The 20,934-nt window shown below is 39.9% G+C and overlaps 1 protein-coding gene and 1 pseudogene across 1 annotated transcript; both read right to left on the bottom strand.

Annotated features, from left to right (window-relative positions):
* Positions 1–5,569: 5,569 nt before the first annotated feature.
* On the bottom strand, positions 5,570–15,987 carry LOC108702290 (annotated as a pseudogene).
* A 2,157-nt stretch (positions 15,988–18,144) lies between these two features.
* On the bottom strand, positions 18,145–20,540 carry cryga.9.S (crystallin gamma a gene 9 S homeolog). The gene is made up of 3 exons (XM_018237866.2): positions 20,436–20,540; positions 19,050–19,292; positions 18,145–18,468 (listed from the first exon to the last, which is right to left on the bottom strand). Exons 1-3 carry the CDS (start codon positions 20,442–20,444, stop codon positions 18,193–18,195), a joined length of 528 nt encoding a protein of 175 aa, XP_018093355.1. The 5' UTR covers positions 20,445–20,540; the 3' UTR covers positions 18,145–18,192.
* Between the last annotated feature and the right edge of the window lie 394 nt (positions 20,541–20,934).

Below are 20,934 nucleotides of genomic sequence, written 5' to 3' on the forward strand. Positions count from 1 at the left end.
TGGTTTATAATTTTTTTTATGTAATAAAAACAGGCATCAGCTTAATATTACAATTTAGTCTAGAAAATGCAGCTGGCAATATGCTATGCTATGCATTGTGAACATTTATTTTCAACAGGTTTATTTGCAGTGTGCAAAAACAAGGACAGTATACACTAACACAGTAAATGATAGAAGTTGAATATGGAATAACATCTTTGAGCTTGCAAGCAATATGTAGAGCAATAAAATAAGAAAGAAAGCTCCTGCAAAGGTTTAAAACATAGGGAGAGTTAGAGTATGTATTAAAAGAGGTGGGGCTAGTGGGAATTTGAATAGTAAGCTGGCAAGGGCATCAATTTTGTGGAAAGGTCAAAATTGGGTGGAGGTGCAGGACATCCCTTCAGGAATAGATATTGTCTAGTTGAAGCCAGGAAAACTGTGGGTAGCTGCCTGCTTGGCCCTGCAAACAATTGGAAAATTGATAGATATTAATATGAACAATGAAAATCTTCTGACCAATGTCGGACAAAAAATCGTTAGCTGCATGATCGTTTGGTGCTCACTAACCTCATGATAATTTGACGGATTTGTCAGATCGCACTAAAATAGGTCTTTACGGAAAGAAATATCTTAATGCCTATGGTGAGCTTTAAGAGTGACTGAAGTTTATCAAAGTCCAAGTCCAAGCTACTGTTTATTATTACAGAGAAAAAGGAAATCATTTTTAACAATTTGGATTATTTGGAGAAAATGGAGTCTATGGGAGACAGCCATTCCGTAATTCGGAGTTTTCTGGATATCGGGTTTCCGGATAAGGGATCCTATACCTGTATTTAAAAATGATTTTAAAGAATTATTGTATTGGCAACAATGGTTACTGCTTGGTAAAAATACGGACTACTAATGATTTACAAACTACTTCAAATGGAGTGATGAAAAACAACAATTTAAGGTTTCATCTCTCAACTACGACCCTCTGGCCCTTCTTCTTTAGAAGATCAGTTTCTCAGTGTCTAACAATTGCAAATGGTAAAGAGTAAAATAAATATGCCACCAAAGTCATTCACTGAGCTCTACACTCTTCTAAGGGGTGGGGGATCCAACAGGAAAAATTAGGTAAACAAATCATGTTGAACACACTTTATTTTGTTTTCAAAATACCAGTGATATTGCAGATGCACAATGAAGGGGGTTCTTTATGACTTTATGACTTATTTAGACAGAACTTTATTTGCTTTTGTAGCCACAGAATGACACTGCCCAGGATTAGACAACTGGTTTTCTTCAAAAACCCCTAACGCCCAACACACTGCCATTTAGGGGGTTATTTACTAAGCCCCGAATGCAAATATCATGAATAATTTGTGATTTTTTTTATAAAACCGGGCTTTTAAAAATTCACAAATTTTTCAGAATTTATTAAACCCCGAGGCTGGAAAACTCCGAATCTGAAATCCCGGCATCTCAGACCTGTCGAGGTTGCATATAAGTCAATGGGAGAAGTCCCAATGATTTTATTGATGTGTGCTGGGTCTCGTGCCATACCCATAAGTTTTCGGAGGTTTCAGGCAAAAATCGGAGGTTTCGGCTGAAAACTCTGAAAAAATCGTGAAAATTGGGTGAAAGCAATATCTGGCATAGGAGCATTTTTAGCAATATCTGCCATAGGAGCATTTTTAGCAATATCTGCCATAGGAGCATTTTTAGCAATCTCTAGCATAAGAGCATTTTTAGCAATCTCTAGCATAAGAGCATTTATAGAAATAACTAGAAAAGTAGCATTTTAGCAATATCTAGCATAGGAGCATTCTTAGCAATATCTAGCATAGTAGCATTTTTAGCAATATCTAGCGCAAGAGCATTTTTAGCAATATCTAGCACAAGAGAATTTTTAGCAATATTTAGCATAGTAGCATTTTTAGCAATATCTAGCATGCAAGCATTTATAAAAATATCTAGCATAGGAGCATTTTAGCAATATCTAGCATAGGAGTATTTTCAGCAATATCTAGCATAGGAGTATTTTCAGCAATATCTAGCATAGGAGTATTTTCAGCAATATCTAGCATAGGAGCATTTTTCACAATATCTAGCAAAGGAGATTTTTTTAGCAATATTTAGCACAGTAGCATTTTTAGCAATATCTAGCATGAAGCATTTTTTGCAATTTCTAGCATAGGAGCATTTAAAGCAATATCTAGCATAGGAGCATTTTTAGCAATATCTAGCATAGGAGCATATTTAGCAATATCTAGCATAGGAGCTGCTTAAGAAAGACACAAAAAGGTGAAATACAACTTTACACTTCAATATTAGAAAAATGGTCACATACAGAAAGTAATTGAAAAAAAGTATTTATTTCTGGTGAACTGGTCTGAAAAAGTGTTGTAAGGTGATCAATTCCATTATTAAGTAGTACAGTTGTGTTTTAAATATTCTGTAGGTATCACTGAGTTTAGATTTAAAAATGATTAGTATTCAATAAATTGTATTTAAAAATGCACTACAGCATTAACAATAGTGGGTAACAAGCTGTCAGTGCGTGGACTGCATCAACTGGCTGATGCATTCCCCAATCTGACGGGAAAATCAAACCCGCCCACTAGACATCTGGACGAATTTTGGGCAGATATTGGTCAGGCCGGCTCATTAGAGGTCCCCATACACAGATTTTACTTTAAAACACTTTAATTTTTTGATATTGATTTTCCTTTAACAGTGATCAGCTAGAGAGCAAGTCCTATTCAGGAGATGCGTACACTTGCTTCCTCTCTTTTTATGTTGTGTCTATCATTTCTAACATCACATCATTAAACTGATTTCTCTTTAGCACTTAAACCTGATCTCCTAACTTACCTTTTGTTTCTTCAACAGTGTGTTACTTAACTTAACTGATTTCTATTTTATATACAGTATATATATTCTTTAGTATGTTCTAATGCTTTAGCATTCTTTACTAGGTTGCATTTTAGCAATGCTGGCAAATGATACAACAAAATCAAAATTTAGCAATTACTAGGTTGCATTTAAAATGCTGGCAAATGATACAACAAAATCAAAATTTAAAACCTGTTCTAGTACTGCATTAAAGACAATACCAGCATCTGAATCAATACCACAGAATAAAAAAAGCAGTCATGCCAGGGATTTGGCACATGATTCTGAAATCAAGTCAGCAGTATTGAAACAAATGGGAAACATTCATGTGATTCAGAGTCTTTTTCTAGTCCATTATTTCCTAATCTATTATGTGAAGAACAAAGGTTTTCTATACAAATAAAACAAGAATGTCATCAATCTTATTTTGAGATCATGTACATTCATCTATCTTTCTGTCTGTCTATCTATCTACAGTAAAATTTCAGTTTTTATGTTATTCTTCATTTTACAACTTTTTGTGGTCCCACCAATATTAAATGCTTTTTTTATTTCCCTGACTACATTTTCCCAGATAGTACACCATTTTTTTCTGGTCCCGTGAAAAATGTATCTATCCCAGTCACTGTCACTATCTATCTATCTATCTATCTATCTATCTGTCTGTCTGTCTGTCTGTCTGTCTGTCTGTCTGTCTGTCTGTCTGTCTGTCTGTCTGTCTATCTATCTATCTATCTATCTATCTATCTATCTGTCTGTCTGTCTGTCTCTCTGTCTGCCTATCATCTATCTATCTATCTATCTATCTATCTCATAGCAAGGCTTTTCTGTTTATCTTAAAGCAAGGCTTCTTTGTCGTTTCAAGGAACTTTAGTCTAACACTCAAGTGGCAACAAACTTTGCAGCTACTTATTTGCATTGTGTTTTGTGACAAGTAGCTATTATGTTGCCATTACTTCAACAGATAGTTACATTTTGCTGCTTGATAATGGCCCCTTCGTGTGCATAATTAAAGCATTCTTAATTTTAAACCTGAGTGCCATCTGGGTGCCAGTTTTCATGCTGTATATATTTTTACTTTATTTTTGAATGGGGTTTCTATATATAAAATGTCTGTTGTAACCTACAGAGTGGTATACAGTGGTATACTTGACCCTCTTATGTAGTCAGTCTTACCTGTTAGGTTAGTTTTAGATCCCACATTCTCATGACAACATTAACAATACATTGCATGAATGCTTCAGGTGTCATAAGTACCAAGGACATCCAATCTTGGTATAAGAAGTCATAGTTGCAGTTACGTACTAGTCAATTTTGAAAAAAGGCACATGCCTCTTAAGGTTGTACTGTTGCGTAAGTAAATCCTACTTATATATTTTAAAATGAATGTTAGTAAAGCATGACAAGGGGACTCCTCAATTGACCCTTCGCTTTCAGCCATTCCACTGAACCCCACACTGAACCCCATTGCTACATACCTTAATGAAACACCAGGAGCCAGAAATGGGTAAAATGTCCACAACATTTATTCACATTATATCAAATAAATAAGACCTTCCCAGCCTCACCCCAAGGCAATATTCTAAAGCCAGAATTCCATAAGAGATCACTACTATGCTCTGCTGTTTCTCAGTGAAGACTTAAGATCAGCACTATGGGGTAAATTTACTAAAGGGTGAAGTGTCCGTCTCCAGCGAAAATCCACCAGAAATCCCAATTTACTAACAGGCAGGACAATTCACTAACCAAAGAGACCTTAAGTTGCATAGTTTTGCACCCTATCGGCAGGTGAATTTTTGCTCAGACGAACGATCATTACTTTGTAAATTCAATAAAGTGCGATTTTTCCATAATGTTACCCCTTTTACCAGAGTTTCCTTCGCCAGCTTAGACCTGGCAAACTGATAAAATGAAGCTACATCCTCCTCAATCTTATGTCAGTGACATCATATTCTGTATGCAGAAAAGCTCACAGTATTGAGGAGACTGAAACTTTAGGGAGGTTAGGCTGGTCACTTAGCAGGCACAGGTGGTGGTGGGGTAGAGATGGGTGACAAATTCATTAAGTTTTAAGGGAAATTAGTGGGTGAAAGTACAGAGTAGCTGGTCAATAGGGAGTCCTCAACAACAGTGTTGTTAATTTGGGTGAAGATGTTGGAGTGGATATGAAAGGATTCAGTCATTAGAAAAGTTTGCTCAAATTGGGAATGTTTACAGCAAAGATGAGGAACTCCACTTCTTGAAAGCTTTTTTGTTAAGCAGGTCCCAGTTTGAAATTTTAGCAGTGGTTTGAATGAGAGACTGTAATTAAATTGCCAGTGCTCAGTCTAACCTACACTATGATTAGTTTCTAGAAGCACCCTTGTGCCAGTGCGTGGTTTGCCTTTAAAAATAATTATTCCAGAAAAAAATACAGTAAATATGACAGGATAGTCATATAAATGATAATTACAATAACATTTTAGACTGACGAGTAATAGTTTGACTTCTGGCTCCATTTGTATGCTAGAAAGATGGATGTTCACCATTTGGAAAGTTTGCCGAGGACTGATAGAACAGGGAAAGGCCCTGGACCTGGAAATTTTCCCTCTTTCCAGGAAAAAATCTCTTATTGGTGGGAGATGAAAGAGAAAAGGCCAGACTAAAGGGTCAGAAAGAGTGAGGAGGTAGAAAGGGAGAGCAAGTAAATGAGAAAGGGAGAGACTTATGCTAAACTTTCAATCACATCTTTTTTATTACAATTCGTGGACTCTTCTGAAGGAGCAAACCCTAGGAGTGACCGCTCCCCACTCAGTGTATCTTCTATACTCTCCAGGTCTGAGGTAGTACTGACGTCCTCTGTAATTAGTTTGTTCATAGAAGATCCAGTGTCCCTCAAGCACATTGCAGGAGTGGATGTCTTGATAATTGAATCGCTCACTCACATTGGGACAATCTTCAGTGAACTCCATCATCTGACTTTTGAAATCTTCCTTCTCATAGATCCTCAGCCCAAAGGATCCACGATGCTGTCAGAAAACGAAAGGGTCTTAATAATGTATAATGTTATTATAATATATGTTATATACAGTATGTTATTCCCTAAGGCATCTGGTATACATTTATATTATACAGTAAATATTTTATATTTATAAACAATATTGCAAAATTGTAATCTGTTTTTAGGACTGTTAAATTGAAGCAATCGCATGCAAGCAGAAGCCATGCCGTGTAATCCTCCTTCCACGTTAGACTTTGTTTTGTAAGCAACTGCTTAAACTATTTGTATGTATTTGTTCCTCTAGTTTTCACTTTTTTAACTACTTTATTCCAGATTAAGGGCCTTTATCACTAGGAGACATTCACCATTTTTAGGAGCTACAATTTTGGCAGAGGAATACAGTATATATTATGTCTAGACTGTCAACATTATTCATACTGGAATGCGATATGAGGACTATGATTTATGAAGCTAATAACTACTTTAAATTTGTGTAAATGCAAACATTTATATTAATTTATAACTTTGCTATTGGTATTGGTGGTAAGAAATTGCTTTCAGCATGCTTTAGAAACAAGCCTTAAAATATGGTTTTCTCTAAAATATATTAAACTTAAACACTATCCTAATTATCCTTGCTAGCTGTTCATCTAAATAACAGGTAAATTAGTTTGTACCTGAGGTATATTGCGACAGGATCTAATGGAATCATTAAAATCAGGGTATTCTCCTCTCCTTAGGTAATATTGATGACCAGAGTAGTTGGGACGTTCATAGAACATCCAGTTACCATTCTCAACACGAATAGAATTGCATCAGCTGAAGAACGAGTGTAGGTCAGAGCAATCAGAACTACACTCATAGGAGTGGCCTCTTTAAGTTTCTGTCCTCGTAAAAGATAATCTGGAAAATGAAAGTAAATTTGTTCAGTAAACACAAGCCTTAAACGGTCAGTATACTTTTTGTAAAGAACAATAAAATGATTAGGTGCAGCAGATTAATCAGGTAATGTAAGCAATGTTAGAAAGGGGTTTATCTTTAGTGCCCTGCTTTATTGATGCCTAATTTGCTTCTTGGTGCCCATATGTAAATGACTGCAGGATTGGTCAAAAAAGTTCTTTGATAAGAAGATGGTTCTTATGAAATTTAAGCAGATGATTATGATGATATAAACTTTAAAGTTTAAAGTTATTCTGAAAAACCACAAATATCATTTTGTAGGGAAAGGTAAAAAACTTTAGGTGTTTACAAAAAGCTTCTATTTAACTTTTAAAGGTCAACAATTCTGAAAAAGGAATTATGCAAGTAATTGTATTGTATTGTACCTTTTTTAAGCTTTGGTACCAGCTAAAAGCCACCCAACCCTTTAGCAGTAAAGATCTGTTCCTCTAAATGTGCCCTAGTAGTTTCCCACCTTCTTTTTTAAATAATTAGGCAAATAATGCTGTAGCTTATGTTTTAACCTTTGGTACAAGCCCAAAGCCACCCCATACCTTTAGTAGTGAAGATGCTTCTCCAAATGTGCCTCATCTTCTTTTTTAAATAATTAGGCAAGAAATGCTGTAGCTTTGGTTTTAACAGTTGGTACCAGCCCAAAGCCACCTCAACCCCTTAGCAGTGAAGATCCGTTCTCGCAAAGGTGCCCCAGTAGCTCTCCATCTAGTTTCTGCTGATTTGTAGCACAAATGTGATTAAGTAACTTGATAAAACTTCACATTAGGTAAGTAATGCTGTATCTTAAGCTTTAAGCTTTGGTACCAGCCCAAAGCCACCCCAAATGTTTAGCAGTGATGGTTTCTCCAAATGTGCCCCAATAGTTCCACATCTTCTTTTTTAAATAATTAGGCAAGAAATGCCATAGCTTAGGTTTTACTCTTTGGTACCAACCCAAAGCCTCCTCAACTCTTTAGCAGTGAAGATCTGTTCTCGCAAAGGTGCCCCAATAGCTCTCCATCTAGTTTCTGTCGATTTGTATCAAAAGTGTGATTTAATAACTCGATAAAATGTCACATTCTGCAAATAATTTCCGATGACACTTAAGCAGTTCTAGTGGAAGACTTAAAATGCTGTGGGCAAAATTGAAGGCATGGATCATAAAAGGGATCCTGTCATCGGAAAACTTTTTTTTTTTTCAAAACGCATCAGTTAATAGTGCTACTCCAGCAGAATTCTGCACTGAAATCCATTTCTCAAAAGAGCAAACAGATTTTTTTAATATTCAATTTTGAAATCTGACATGGGGCTAGACATTTTGTCAATTTCTCAGCTGCCCCTGGTCATGTGACTTGTGCCTGCACTTTAGGAGAAAAATGCTTTCTGGCAGGCTGCTGTTTTTCCTTCTCAATGTAACTGAATGTGTCTCAGTGGGACATGGGTTTTTACTATTGAGTGTTGTTCTTAGATCTACCAGGCAGCTGTTATCTTGTGTTAGGGAGCTGTTATCTGGTTACCTTCCCATTGTTCTTTTGTTTGGCTGCTGGGGGGAAAAAGGGAGGGGGTGATATCACTCTAACTTGCAGTACAGCAGTAAAGAGTGATTGAAGTTTATCAGAGCACAAGTCACATGACTTGGGGCAGCTGGGAAACTGGCAATATGTCTAGCCCCATGTCAGATTTCTGTCAGGGAGCCGGGAGCCCCCTCTGGGGAGTAGTCCGGATCTAGGAGGATCTTGGATTCTTCGCCGCCGGGAGCGGACGCGACTCCTCGCGCTCCCGGCGGTCTTGACAGTACCCCCCCCCTCACGGGGGGCCTCAGGACCACCGGGACTTGGTTTCTGGGGAAACTTGGAGTGGAAGTCTCTTACCAAACGAGGAGCATGCACATCACGGTGTCCCTCCCAAGAGCATTCTTCGGTGCCAAAGCCCTTCCAATGGATGAGGTATTGAAGGGACCCTCTGGAGATTCTGGAATCAAGGATTCTCTCCACCTCGAATTCTTGTTGACCCTCCACAGAGACGGCAGGAGGAGGAGATTGAACACCAGAGAAACGGTTGGAGACGGTGGGCTTCACCAGGGAGACGTGGAACACGTTGGGGATTCTCATCTCTGGTGGGAGTTGAAGTCTGATGGCTACAGGGTTAATTATCTCCAAGATGGGGAACGGACCCAGGAACTTCGGACCCAACTTGGGAGATGGCACCTTCAAGCGAATATTCCTGGAAGAGAGCCAGACACTATCACCCACCTTGTAGGGAGGAGAGGGCCTTCTACGGCGATCCGCGAAAGTCTTGTGGACTAGAGCACTCTTCTCCAGATTAGACTTGGTTGCAGCCCAAATAGCAAGCATATGGGCTGCCAGATCATCTGCAGCCGGGACGTCCGACAACACGAAGTCCTGAGGAAAGGCTTGAGGGTGCTGTCCATACACCACCATAAATGGAGACCTTCCTGTGGAGGAATGACATGCATTATTATGAGCAAACTCACGTGAGGAGGTCAGACCAATCGTCCTGGCAAAGAGACACGTGGTTCCTCAAGAACTGTTCTAAGGCTTGGTTCACACGTTCAGCTGCCCCATTCGTCTGCGGGTGGTAGGCAGACGAAAATTGAAGTGCTATTCCCAAGTCTTTACATAGGGAACGCCAGAACTTGGCGGTAAACTGGGTGCCTCTGTCGGAGACGATCTCCACCGGGAAACCATGCAGGCGGAAGATGTACTTAATAAAGAGTTGGGATAATTCCACCGCAGAGGGTAACTTCTTCAAAGAGATGAAATGGGCCATTTTGCTGAAGCGGTCTATGACAACCCAGATCACAGTATTCCCACCGGAGGGAGGAAGTTCGACAATAAAGTCCATAGAGAGGTGCGTCTACGGACGAGAGGGAACCGGCAAAGGCTGTAACAACCCGCTGGGGCGGGAATGGCTAGGCTTAGAAGTGGCACAGACATTACAAGCAGCCACAAAGTCCTTTACATCCTTGCGGATATCAGGCCACCAGACTAGGCGCCTCAAGAGTTCAAGGGTCTTGGCCAGACCAGGATGTCCAGCTTGCCTGGAGCAGTGGGTTTGTTGCAGGATGGCCAGGCGAAGTTCTGGAGGGACGAAGGCCATGCCAATCGGAGTATCTTGAGGAGCCGAGGACTGCCCAGCCAGGATCTGGTCGGCAAATTGGGGATACAGAGAGGCAATGATCTTGACTGGTGGAATGATTGGTTCCTGCCTCTCAGGGTCACGGTCCACCGGAGTGAAGCTACGAGACAAGGCGTCGGCCTTCAGATTCTTGGAACCTGGGCGATAAGTCAAAACAAAGTTAAATCGAGAAAAGAAAAGGGCCCACCTGGCTTGTCTGGGATTTAGCCTCTTGAGGGACTGTATAAACTCCAGATTCTTGTGATCTGTGTAAATCTGGACAGGAATTTCAGAGCCCTCCAGGAGGTGACGCCATTCTTCAAGGGCAAGCTTGACTGCCAAGAGTTCTCGATTTCCGACATCATAGTTCTGCTCTGCGGATGAGAACTTCTTGGAGAAATACGCACAGGGGTGCAATTTTCCATCAGTGGAGTGTCTCTGAGAAAGGATAGCTCCGGCTCCGACTTCTGAAGCATCAACCTCGATGCAGAAGGGTAGTGCAGGATTGGGATGTCGGAGAACAGGAGCGGACGTGAAGGCCTCTTTCAAGGACTGAAAGGCTTCTATGGCAGATGGAGGCCACAGGCTGGGTTTACCCCCTTTCCGGATGAGGGCCAGGATAGGTGCAATGCGGGAAGAGAACCCCCGGATGAACTGTCGATAATAATTAGCAAATCCGATGAATCTCTGGATTGCCTTGGTACTCAGTGGGAGAGGCCACTCCTGGATGGCCGACACTTTCACGGGGTCCATCTCAAATCCCTCTGGAGAGATAATGTACCCTAGGAAGGGGATCTTGGATACCTCGAAGACACACTTCTCCAACTTGGCGAAGAGAGAGTTCTTCCTCAGACGAGAGAGTACCTCCTTCACCTGGGAGCGATGACTTTCAAGGTCCTTGGAGAAGATCAGGATGTCGTCCAAGTATACGACTATGAACCTTCCTAGGAGATCTCGGAACACATCATTAACAAACTCCTGGAAGACGGCAGGAGCATTGCATAGGCCGAAGGGCATAACAAGATATTCATAGTGCCCATCCCGAGTGTTGAATGCCGTCTTCCATTCGTCACCCTCCCGGATGCGAATGAGGTTGTAGGCCCCCCGGAGATCCAACTTGGAGAAAATCTTTGCCCCTTTCAGCTGGTCAAAGAGCTCGGCAATCAGGGGCAGGGGGTACCTGTTTTTCACGGTGATCTTATTCAGGCCCGATAGTCTATACAAGGCCGAAGGCCTCCGTCCTTCTTCTCCACGAAGAAGAACCCAGCCCCTGCAGGAGAGGTAGAAGGGCGGATAAACCCCCGCTGGAGATTTTCTTGGATGTACTCCTTCATAGCGGTAGTCTCTGCAGGAGAGAGAGGGTAAGTGTGCCCTCTGGGGGGCATGGCTCCAGGCAGGAGTTCAACCGGACAGTCATAGGAGCGATGTGGGGGAAGGAACTCTGCAGACTTTTTACAAAATACATCGGAAAATCCCTTGTAAGTGGAGGGCAAAGTCTTTAGTTCCGCAGTGGAGACATTCACCTTCTCGAGGGGTTTTGGCGGAAGGCAATGTTGCAGGCAAAATAAACTCCAACAAGAGATCTGCCCAGTGGACCAGTCTATGGTGGGGTTATGCAAACGTAACCATGGAAGACCCAATATTACTGGAGTAGAAGGACAGGGGATGATGAAGAATGAAAGTTTTTCTTGATGCAGCGCCCCAACTTGTACAGACAGTTCCGCCGTGAACATTGTGACGAATTCAAACTCCAGGGGTTTGTCATCTATGGCGGTAATTCGCAAGGGTGAAGACAATGGAAGCAGGGGAATCTTCATGCGTTCGGCAAAGAAGGCGTCCATGAAATTGCCATCCGCTCCGGAGTCGAGGAAGGCCCTTTCGAAGATAGACTTACTTGCCAGGTGAATCTGCAAAGGAAGGAGAAGTCTGCGTGAATTTTCTTGATACTTCTCCTGAGGCCCTCGAGTGATGCCCCCTACATGAGAAACCTGAGACATACCTCGGGGTACAAAACTCTTGGCTTTGGCAGGACAGGCGTTGGCAAAATGGGAATGCCCACCACAGTACAAACAGAGCCCTGCCATACGTCTTCGGAGTCTTTCCTGCTCGGAGAGGCGAGCTTTTCCTACTTGCATAGGTTCCTCCAGGGGAGACGTGGACACATGAGTCACAGGGACAGCGGGTGCTTGCAGAATCGGCCTTTGAAAGCGAGGGGCCAACATGGGAGAAAATCGTCTGCTGCGCTCTCTCTCCACCTGGTGTTCTCTGAGGCGGGTGTCCACCTTAATAGAAAGAGCGATCAGTCCTTCCAGGGTGTCAGGAGTCTCTCTGGAGACGAGATCATCTTTGATGCGGATGGATAGGCCTTGGTAGTATACGGCCTTGTAAGCGTCATCACACCAGGAAGTCTCCGCCATCAGTGTTCGGAAGTCTATAGCGTACTCATTGACACTGCGGCTTCCCTGCCGGAGCTGCAAGAGACGGGCAAGGGCGTTCGTGACCCGACCTGGAGCATCAAAGACTATGCGAAAAGCTTGGAGAAAGTCTTTAACATCATAAGTCACCGGGGAATTCTTCTCCCAAAGAGACGTTGCCCACTCCAGTGGCTTGCCTTCCAATCGAGACATCACATACCCCACCTTGGAACGCTCACTTGGAAACTGTGTGGGTTGGAACTCAAATTGAATTTGGCACTGTGTGGCAAATCCCCTGCAGGCTTGTGGATCCCCACTAAAGCGAAGGGGAGGTGGAATGCGAGGCTCACCTGTCGGGTAGCTTGCGTTCATAGAGGCTGCCGCCATGGGGGGATCTCCAGTAGGTGGAGCAGCGGAGGGCGCAGAAGGCACTCGAGCAAGCAGGACATCGAGTGCTTGCCCAATGCGAACCTGCTGGTTTTCGTAGTCCTCCATGCGGGATGCCAGTCCGCGGAGTGCTCGTCCGACATCAGGTGTGGCTTCCTCAGAAGGATCCATGGCCCGAAAATAATGTCAGGGAGCCGGGAGCCCCCTCTGGGGAGTAGTCCGGATCTAGGAGGAAGCCCCTCAGGAGGGATCAGGGTCGTGGTATCCAGGGGTTAGGCAAGAGAATAAACAAAGTCCAAGCACAGGTCAGAAGGCAGGCGGAATACAAACAAAGTCCAGGGTAAGGCAGGGGGTCAAAGGCAGGCAGAGTAACAGCGAAGTCCAGGTCCAGGCAAGGGGTCACTCCAAGGAATCAGGCAGAAATAGCAGGGGAAACAGCAAGGGAACCCAGGAATCACTTAGGGAACAGGATCCTATTTTCGGGCGCCATCTTGGCGCCTCAGGCATCCTTTTATCTTTGAATTTGGCGCCCTTGCGCCAGCGTCAGCGCGCCTGCGACCGTCGCGCAGTGCTGGCGTCGCAACGCCGGCGTCGGAACCCACGTGGGTTGCCTGGGCGCCGCCATCTTGGATTCTTCGCCGCCGGGAGCGGACGCGACTCCTCGCGCTCCCGGCGGTCTTGACAATTTCAAAATTGAATATAAAAAAATCTGTTTGCTCTTTTGAGAAATGGATTTCAGTGCAGAATTCTGCTGGAGCAGCACTATTAACTGATTCATTTTGAAAAAAATGTTTTTTCCCATGACAGTATAGGAATAGTGAACCACTAAGCTGGTACAGTAAGTTCAGCATATAAAATGCAGTATTTCTATCCATATTTTTGTTAGGTTTTAGTTCTCCTTTAACTTTACATTTCATGTACAAAATTTTTATTATGTAATTATGTATTTTTTAAAAATAATGATTCATTTTTAACACCTGGGAGAACCTGACCACTTCAGCGTTTTTAAGTCACCCAAGAAGCTGAAGCATATATATACTACTGTACATAAACCCAACAACTGTTATACAACATCTGTTAGAGTTAGAAATATTTAAAATTAACTTGCAAAAGTTCTAAAGAAAGCCGTAATAAATAGAATAGTATTTCTGCTACCTTGCCCATTACGACTGGAGTATGTCTGTTGAGTCCTCAGTGCTGTGGAATAAAATGTACCATCAGCCTTATATACAAAGTCTATTGCTGTATCTGCATTAGTCACACAATAAAACTATTTTGCTTAGTACAGGGAATGTATAGTACAGTATGTCTCATTCATAATATAGTGAAGCCGAGAAAGTTCAATCTTTGTATACATTGCTTTTGTCAGCTTTTGAGTTTTTGATTATGCCAGATACAAATATACTGTAACTGCTGGTGTCAGTTGAAGAACATTCTGCTTAGTCACTTAATACATAACACAAACTAGGTCACCAGAATACAAATGCAAACAAATTCAGTTTACGTCAAATTATTAATGTTTTTTTACGTTGGAGAGTTGAAATAATTTGGTTTAAAAAATTGTTAATATCGGTTATTTATTCATATCCAATAATCAACAATTTCAGATGGAACTAGCAAAATATAATATCTCATTGCTACAATTCCATTCCCAAATATGTGAATGAACGTTTTTTTTAGAAATCAATGTTCACTTGCCTATCAACACAACAGTGGACAAAAGGCCTTATATAACAAGACTGCCTTGTTGAACCAGTTTCCCATTTGATCCTAGTACAGGTATGGGACCTGTTATCCAGAATGCTCTGGACCTAGGGTTTTCCAGATAACGGGTCTTCATACCTTAATGCTACTAAACTCTTAACATTATGGGGCCCATTAACTTAGCTCGAGTGAAGGAATAGAGGAAAAAAAACGTAGAATTTCGAATGTTTTTTCTGGCTACTTCGACCATCGAATGGGCTACTTTGACCTTCGACTACGACTTTGAATCAAACGATTCGAACTAAAAATTGTTCAACTATTCGATAGTCGAAGTACTGTCTCTTTAAAAAAAAACTTTGACCCCCTAGTTCGCCACCTAAAACCTACCGAAGTCAATGTTAGTTAGCCTTTGGGGAAGGTCCCCATAGGCTTTGCTATCTTTTGGTCGTAGAAAAATCATTCGATCGATGGATTAAAATCCTTCGAATCGTTCGACTCAAAGGATTTAATCGTTCAATCAAACTATTTTTCGTTTTTTCGAATTGCGGTAAATCCTTTGACTTCGATATTCGAAGTCGAAGGATTTCAATTCGGCAGTCGAATATCGAGGGTTTATTAATAAGTAAATAAGTAAATTAACTTATAAGTTTAATAAGTAAATTTGCCCCTAAATAAACCCAATAGGCTGGTTTTGCTTCCAATAAGGATTAATTATATCTTAGTTGGGATCAAGTACAAGCTACTGTTTTATTATTACAGAGAAAAAGGAAATCACTTTTAAAAATTCGGATTATTTTATTATAATAGAGTCTATGGGAGACAGCCTTTCCATAATTCAGAGCATTCTGGATAATGGGTTTCTGGATAATGGATCCCATGCCTGTATTCTAGTTCTTTTCCACATGGGGACACTATAGCTGTTGAACAAAACAATTTTAGTTGCGGTATTAAATCAATTCCAAATAGCAAACTTGTGAAATGAAAAGTACCATAATTAAAATATTTTATTTTGGTAAGATATTATTTTGGTAAAAATTTACATAAAATGTTTTACGTTTTGCCAATATGCTTTGAATCAAGTTAATTATATTAGTACAGGTATGGAATCTTTTAGTTGGAAACCTGTTATGCAGAAAGCTCCAAATGATAGAAAGACTTTCTTCAATAGAGTCCATTTTAAACATATAATTCAAATTTAAAAAATGATTTCCTTTTGCCAGGGCACCCCATCCTGTCAGTGCAGACCTCTAGGGAGTTAAACTTGGTCTCATCTGGAGGCAGGATAATAGTATATGCCTCCTACTGGCAGTTTCTTTTGTCTTGCCACAGAGGGTAGGGATCTGGAGATTCACCCCTTATCTGTAGCATAGTGTAGTTAGTTATAGTTTTTAACTCAGGTGAATATTTGTTTACCGTTCCACAGGAGCCTGGGATGGACTCTACCTGCTTGCCAGGCTGCCTGCCAAGTGGGAGTCCTATTTTGATACAGGACCGCTGAATTCCTATGATATTCTTGCCTAGAGAGATAGGCCCAGAAGACAAGAAGAGGACAATCACAAGTTCCCACCACATGGACAGATGCTTTTCATTGCAAGTTTTGGGTTTCTGTTTGTACAATTCCTAAAAAATTCCTAAAATTTAGCTATAGTGTAAAGTGTAAAGAAAATGTATGGTTTTCTGAGAACTTTTCCTAATACACATACAATTCAAAAGATATTTTTTTTTGGGGCTCTGTATGATGCATTGTTGGGTAAACATATGCAATTTGGGCATCAAACTGATCAGAGTTGCTACGACATTCGTGTTAATGATGTTTTCTAATTCAACATGAGGGCAGATGGGACAGAAAATGCTTTAAAGTTTTGAACCAGTTTAATAACACTTTTTTGCATGTAGTTTAGTGTAGAAACACATTTTGAATTTGTAAGAATGTGTACCATAAAAATATATGATTCTCTTACTTTTGGCAGCTCTTCCTATGCATATTGGGTGTCAGATGGTTCAGATTATTTTTGCAGTTTGTAGATTCATTTTACAAAAATATGGTTTTCTGGGGTCTGAGCTTTTAGCTACTAAAGCATGGTGGCAACTTCTAGGGAAACTGCACAACAGCAATAACAAAAGCGAGAATTTACACAGAATTGTAAAATTGTGAAGAAAGCACACCATTGTATGCAATTGTCAAATTCAACTGGCCTGGAAAAGGCAATTACAATTCTTTTAAATACAACATTATATTTATGCACTTTGTTAGCCTTAAATGAGAGCAATTTTGTGCAGTGACAAAATGCCCCACAATCCGTTAAAAACGGCCAAGTTAATTACCAGTGCCTCCACCCTCTTTGAAAAATAAAATGCACCAACCTAGAGAATTTCTAAAGCACCGCAACAGCACCATCTTACCTAAAATTCCTAACCATCCCTTGCTAGATTTGTTTATTATTGTATGTTGTGCATAGATATTTCTAATGCCTGGGATCTACAGGTAAGATAGCTGCTTTAGAAATTCCCAGGCACACATTTATTGGTTTCATTCAATAGGGGTGCCTCACATATGGACAGCCCAAATGAATTCATATTTTCAGCTGCCCTGTAAAGATTGTATGCCTTTGTAGGGACTTTTACTCTCAAACAGGATTCAGTCTCAGGATTTCTAAAACTATGACTTTTTTTTGTTACTATGGTTACAGGTCTGTGGTCTGACATACAGTACATGCTGGCTCATCTGTGTGTGTAAATATAGGAATATTTATTAACCTTGCTACTTTTTATTTAATTGAACTTATTTCAATCTTATTTGAGCAGTGTCAGACTTGGGGGGGTCTGGGCCCACCAGGGCTGCCACATCAGGGGCTCACACACACCTGATCAGGGCCCCCAACCCCCCTCCCTGCCAACTTCAGAGCCACCTCACCAGCCTCCTGCAACCTTCCTTTATCCACCTTCCCCTGCCCATGACTTGTTTTCCTTGCATCAGTCAGGGTGGGGAGAGATCATGAAGCACTAATTGTCAGGCAGGTGGGAGGAGATCTGAGCTGGTGGGGACCACCATGCTTTTTTCCCATTGTCCCACTGGCCCAGTCCAACCCTTTATATGATATATAGTAAATGTAATGATACATTCCTGTCAAAGTATTTTACACAAGATAATCCTTACCCAGTTGTGGGTCTGCATTATACCTTATCAGTAACATATATCTTTTCAACATGTGCAACAATACCTTGTGTATATATTATATCCTTTTATACCTGCAAACAGGAGTATTCTCATCTAACGCTGTTTTTGCAGGCGGTACTATAGCACCCAGTTTTGACCAATAGCAGCTCATAGCGTTTGAAAATGTCTTAGCATTTCTTAACCTAATTTTAATATGGCTGCTGTCTTATATGATTTTTGTTAATTCTGTGCATAGTCAATAGTAATTTTGCATTCTGAATCCAGCTGTCTCCAAGACCATGATCCATATGTTGGTCCCCCATCTACAATTTCTCATTTTGTCAATGAGAAATCTATTAAGGTGCACCAATTCCAAAACAAATTGATCACCACTTTATCCCTGGCCTCCCCTTGAAATTGTTGAGTTTTATTCTAGCTACTTATTCTTCGTTATCCCATCTTTAAATGCAACCTTACAGATCAGAACACTGTTCACTCTTACACTCTTACAGTCTTACACTCTTCAAAATGAGGGTTTTTTAAGAGCATTTAAAAAGAGACAAGCATTGTGATGCATTTTATAAGATTGTTTTAATCAGAAATGACAGGGTGTTTCATTTCTAGTAAAGATCCATTACTTTTCTAAAAGACCCTACTTTGGCATTAGAGGCACCCCAGTCATTGAACCTTCTGTACTCTCCTGGTCTCAGGTAATACTGGCGCCCTCTGTAGTTAGACTCCTCATAAAAGATCCAGTGGCCTTCAATGACATTGCAAGAGTGTATTTCATGGTTATTGAATTCTTGAAAGACATGTGAACAGTCTTCTATGAATTCTAGCATCTGACCTCGGAAATCCTCTTTCTCATAAACTTTAATCAGAAAGGAGCCGGTGTACTGAAAAAAAAAGAAATTGAAAAGTAAATAATATTGTTTTATCCCAAAATATTTATTTTCTGATTCTCTTTTCTTTTAATTAACCCAACTTTTGAAGAATAAACATTAGTGGTGATATAAAAATAATCATATAAAAAAATAAACTGACTTTATGCATAGACTCCTTCAAAAACCATACAAAAAGGTTTCATTTATAAAAATAATTATCAGTGACACAAGGTTTGAAAATATAAATAAAAAAAAAATATAAATAAAAATTTGCACAAAACAAGTAGCCCTAAATATTTTTTTGTATCCTTAATATTCTGCTGATTTCCTGATGAACTAAAGAGTATGTTTAAAGAATGCATAATTTGAAATTGGGTATACAGTACTGATTCTAAGCAGATATTACATCAATGTAGATGTGTGTGTAACATTTTCATAAAGAGTGGTACATATTCCGCAGTTTACATCTATCACCATTACTTTTGAAATAAAAGATTGGAGTATAAATTATGAATAGATAAAATTGGATATGTACATGTAGCTGCTGCAGAAAAAATACTGTTAAATATGATTTTGTGACTTTCTTTACTGACCTGGGGGATCATGCGGCAAGAACTTATGCTGTCATTGAATCCCATCCAGTGTTGATAGTCAGGATACTCTCCTTGTTTAAGGAAATACTGGTGTCCTTTGTTATTTGCATGCTCATAAATCATCCAAGAGCCATTGTCAACTTTAATGGAGTTACAACGACTGAAATGAGACTGCAGATCATTGTTGTCACTGTTACACTCAAAAGAGTGACCTTTGAAGTTTTTATCTTCGAAAAAAGTGATCTGAAAAGAAGAAAAGAATGTACTCGTAGTGGTACATGAGAATGTAATATTTGATGGATGCTAAAGAAGTTAATCTTAAGGGACACTTTCATAGTATTCAATAAAACTGAAGTTTTTGGGTCAAGGCTTCCTTTCTGTTATCCATGAATCCTGCTTATATCAATAAATAGTCATTATCGTGTATGATTGTAATTCATAAAGGCATTAAAGCTTTGAGGATCATTTACTGATGTATGCAAATAGACATTGCACTATTTACCCTATTCTAGCAATGAATTATGACAGAGCACACACAAGAGTATGCCTTCAGTTGTTGCATGAAAATATCCTGCCTTCCGCTGAATTTGGATGCACTGGTTCAATGAAATATAGCACTGTAAATTGATTTTATTTTCTGATATTAAGGGGCACATTTACTTAGCTCGAGTGAAGGATTAGAATAAAAAATACTTCAAATTTCAAAGTTATATTTTTTGGCTACTTCGACCATCAAATTGGCTACTTCGACCTTCGACTACGACTTCGAATCGAACGATTCGAACTAAAAATCGCTCGACTATTCGACCATTCGATAGTCAAAGTACTGTCTCTTTAAAAAAAACTTCCTACCTACTACCTACTTTGCCACTTAAAACCTTCCGAGCACCAATGTTAGCTTATGGGGAAGGTCCCCATAAGCTTTCCTTGCTTTTTTTGATCGAAGGAAAATCGTTCAATCGATGGATTAAAATCCTTCGAATCGTTCGATCGAACGATTTTTCCTTTGATCGAACGAAATGCGGTAAATCCTTCAACTTCGATATTTGAAGTCAAAGGATTTTACTTTGAGGTTTGAATATCGAGGGTTAATTAACCCTCGATATTCGAACCAATAGTAAATGTGCCCCTATGTAATGTAAATATATACAAGCACTACGCAATTTATGGTTTTGTTCTATTCATTTTATTCCTTTAATTTTAGAGAAGTTTGCAAACCACTTCAATGCCTTCACACTTTTAATCATATAATTATTCAAGTACAATATTTTGATCTAAAAATACCATTGTCTAATACACAGTGATGGAAAACAAATACAAATCTCTGCAAACACTGCCTGCGGATCTACACTATTCTGTATGATTTAATTCACTATGTATGCTTACCTTTCCCATTTCGCTCAATGAAAAGCCTCTTTGAAATGCAATATCAGAGGCAGCAGATCCTATATACAGCTTATAATTGCCTAATCAGCAAATAAAACAAAAGAGGAATTTTGTTGTGAAATATTGTCTAGTTGATATAAGCTTTTTATCCAGAAGGCTTAGTGCATTGCATTTCCATGCTTTTGTTAACTGGATTCCTAACATTGCTGATGGTTTGGTAAGAGTTTCCCCTCCCCTACCTTTTTTATCTTTACATGACTTGGGCTTCTGAGCATGAATAGCATAGTAGTCAATTAATTGGTGTAAATTAAAGAATTAATGTGCACATCATTCCTATTTATAAGGTGAGAAGAAAAAAAACAGAAAACATTAAGCATGTAGTTATTTAGATTTAGAGAAGTTTTGAAGAAATGTTTCTATGCAGTCTGAGAGGCATACAAATGATATACTATTAGCCATATTAATTAATAGTATAATTAATAATGAACCAAAAACAGTG

This window comes from Xenopus laevis, chromosome 9_10S (genome assembly GCF_017654675.1).
Source record: "Xenopus laevis strain J_2021 chromosome 9_10S, Xenopus_laevis_v10.1, whole genome shotgun sequence".
In the NCBI taxonomy this organism is placed as follows: domain Eukaryota; kingdom Metazoa; phylum Chordata; class Amphibia; order Anura; family Pipidae; genus Xenopus; species Xenopus laevis.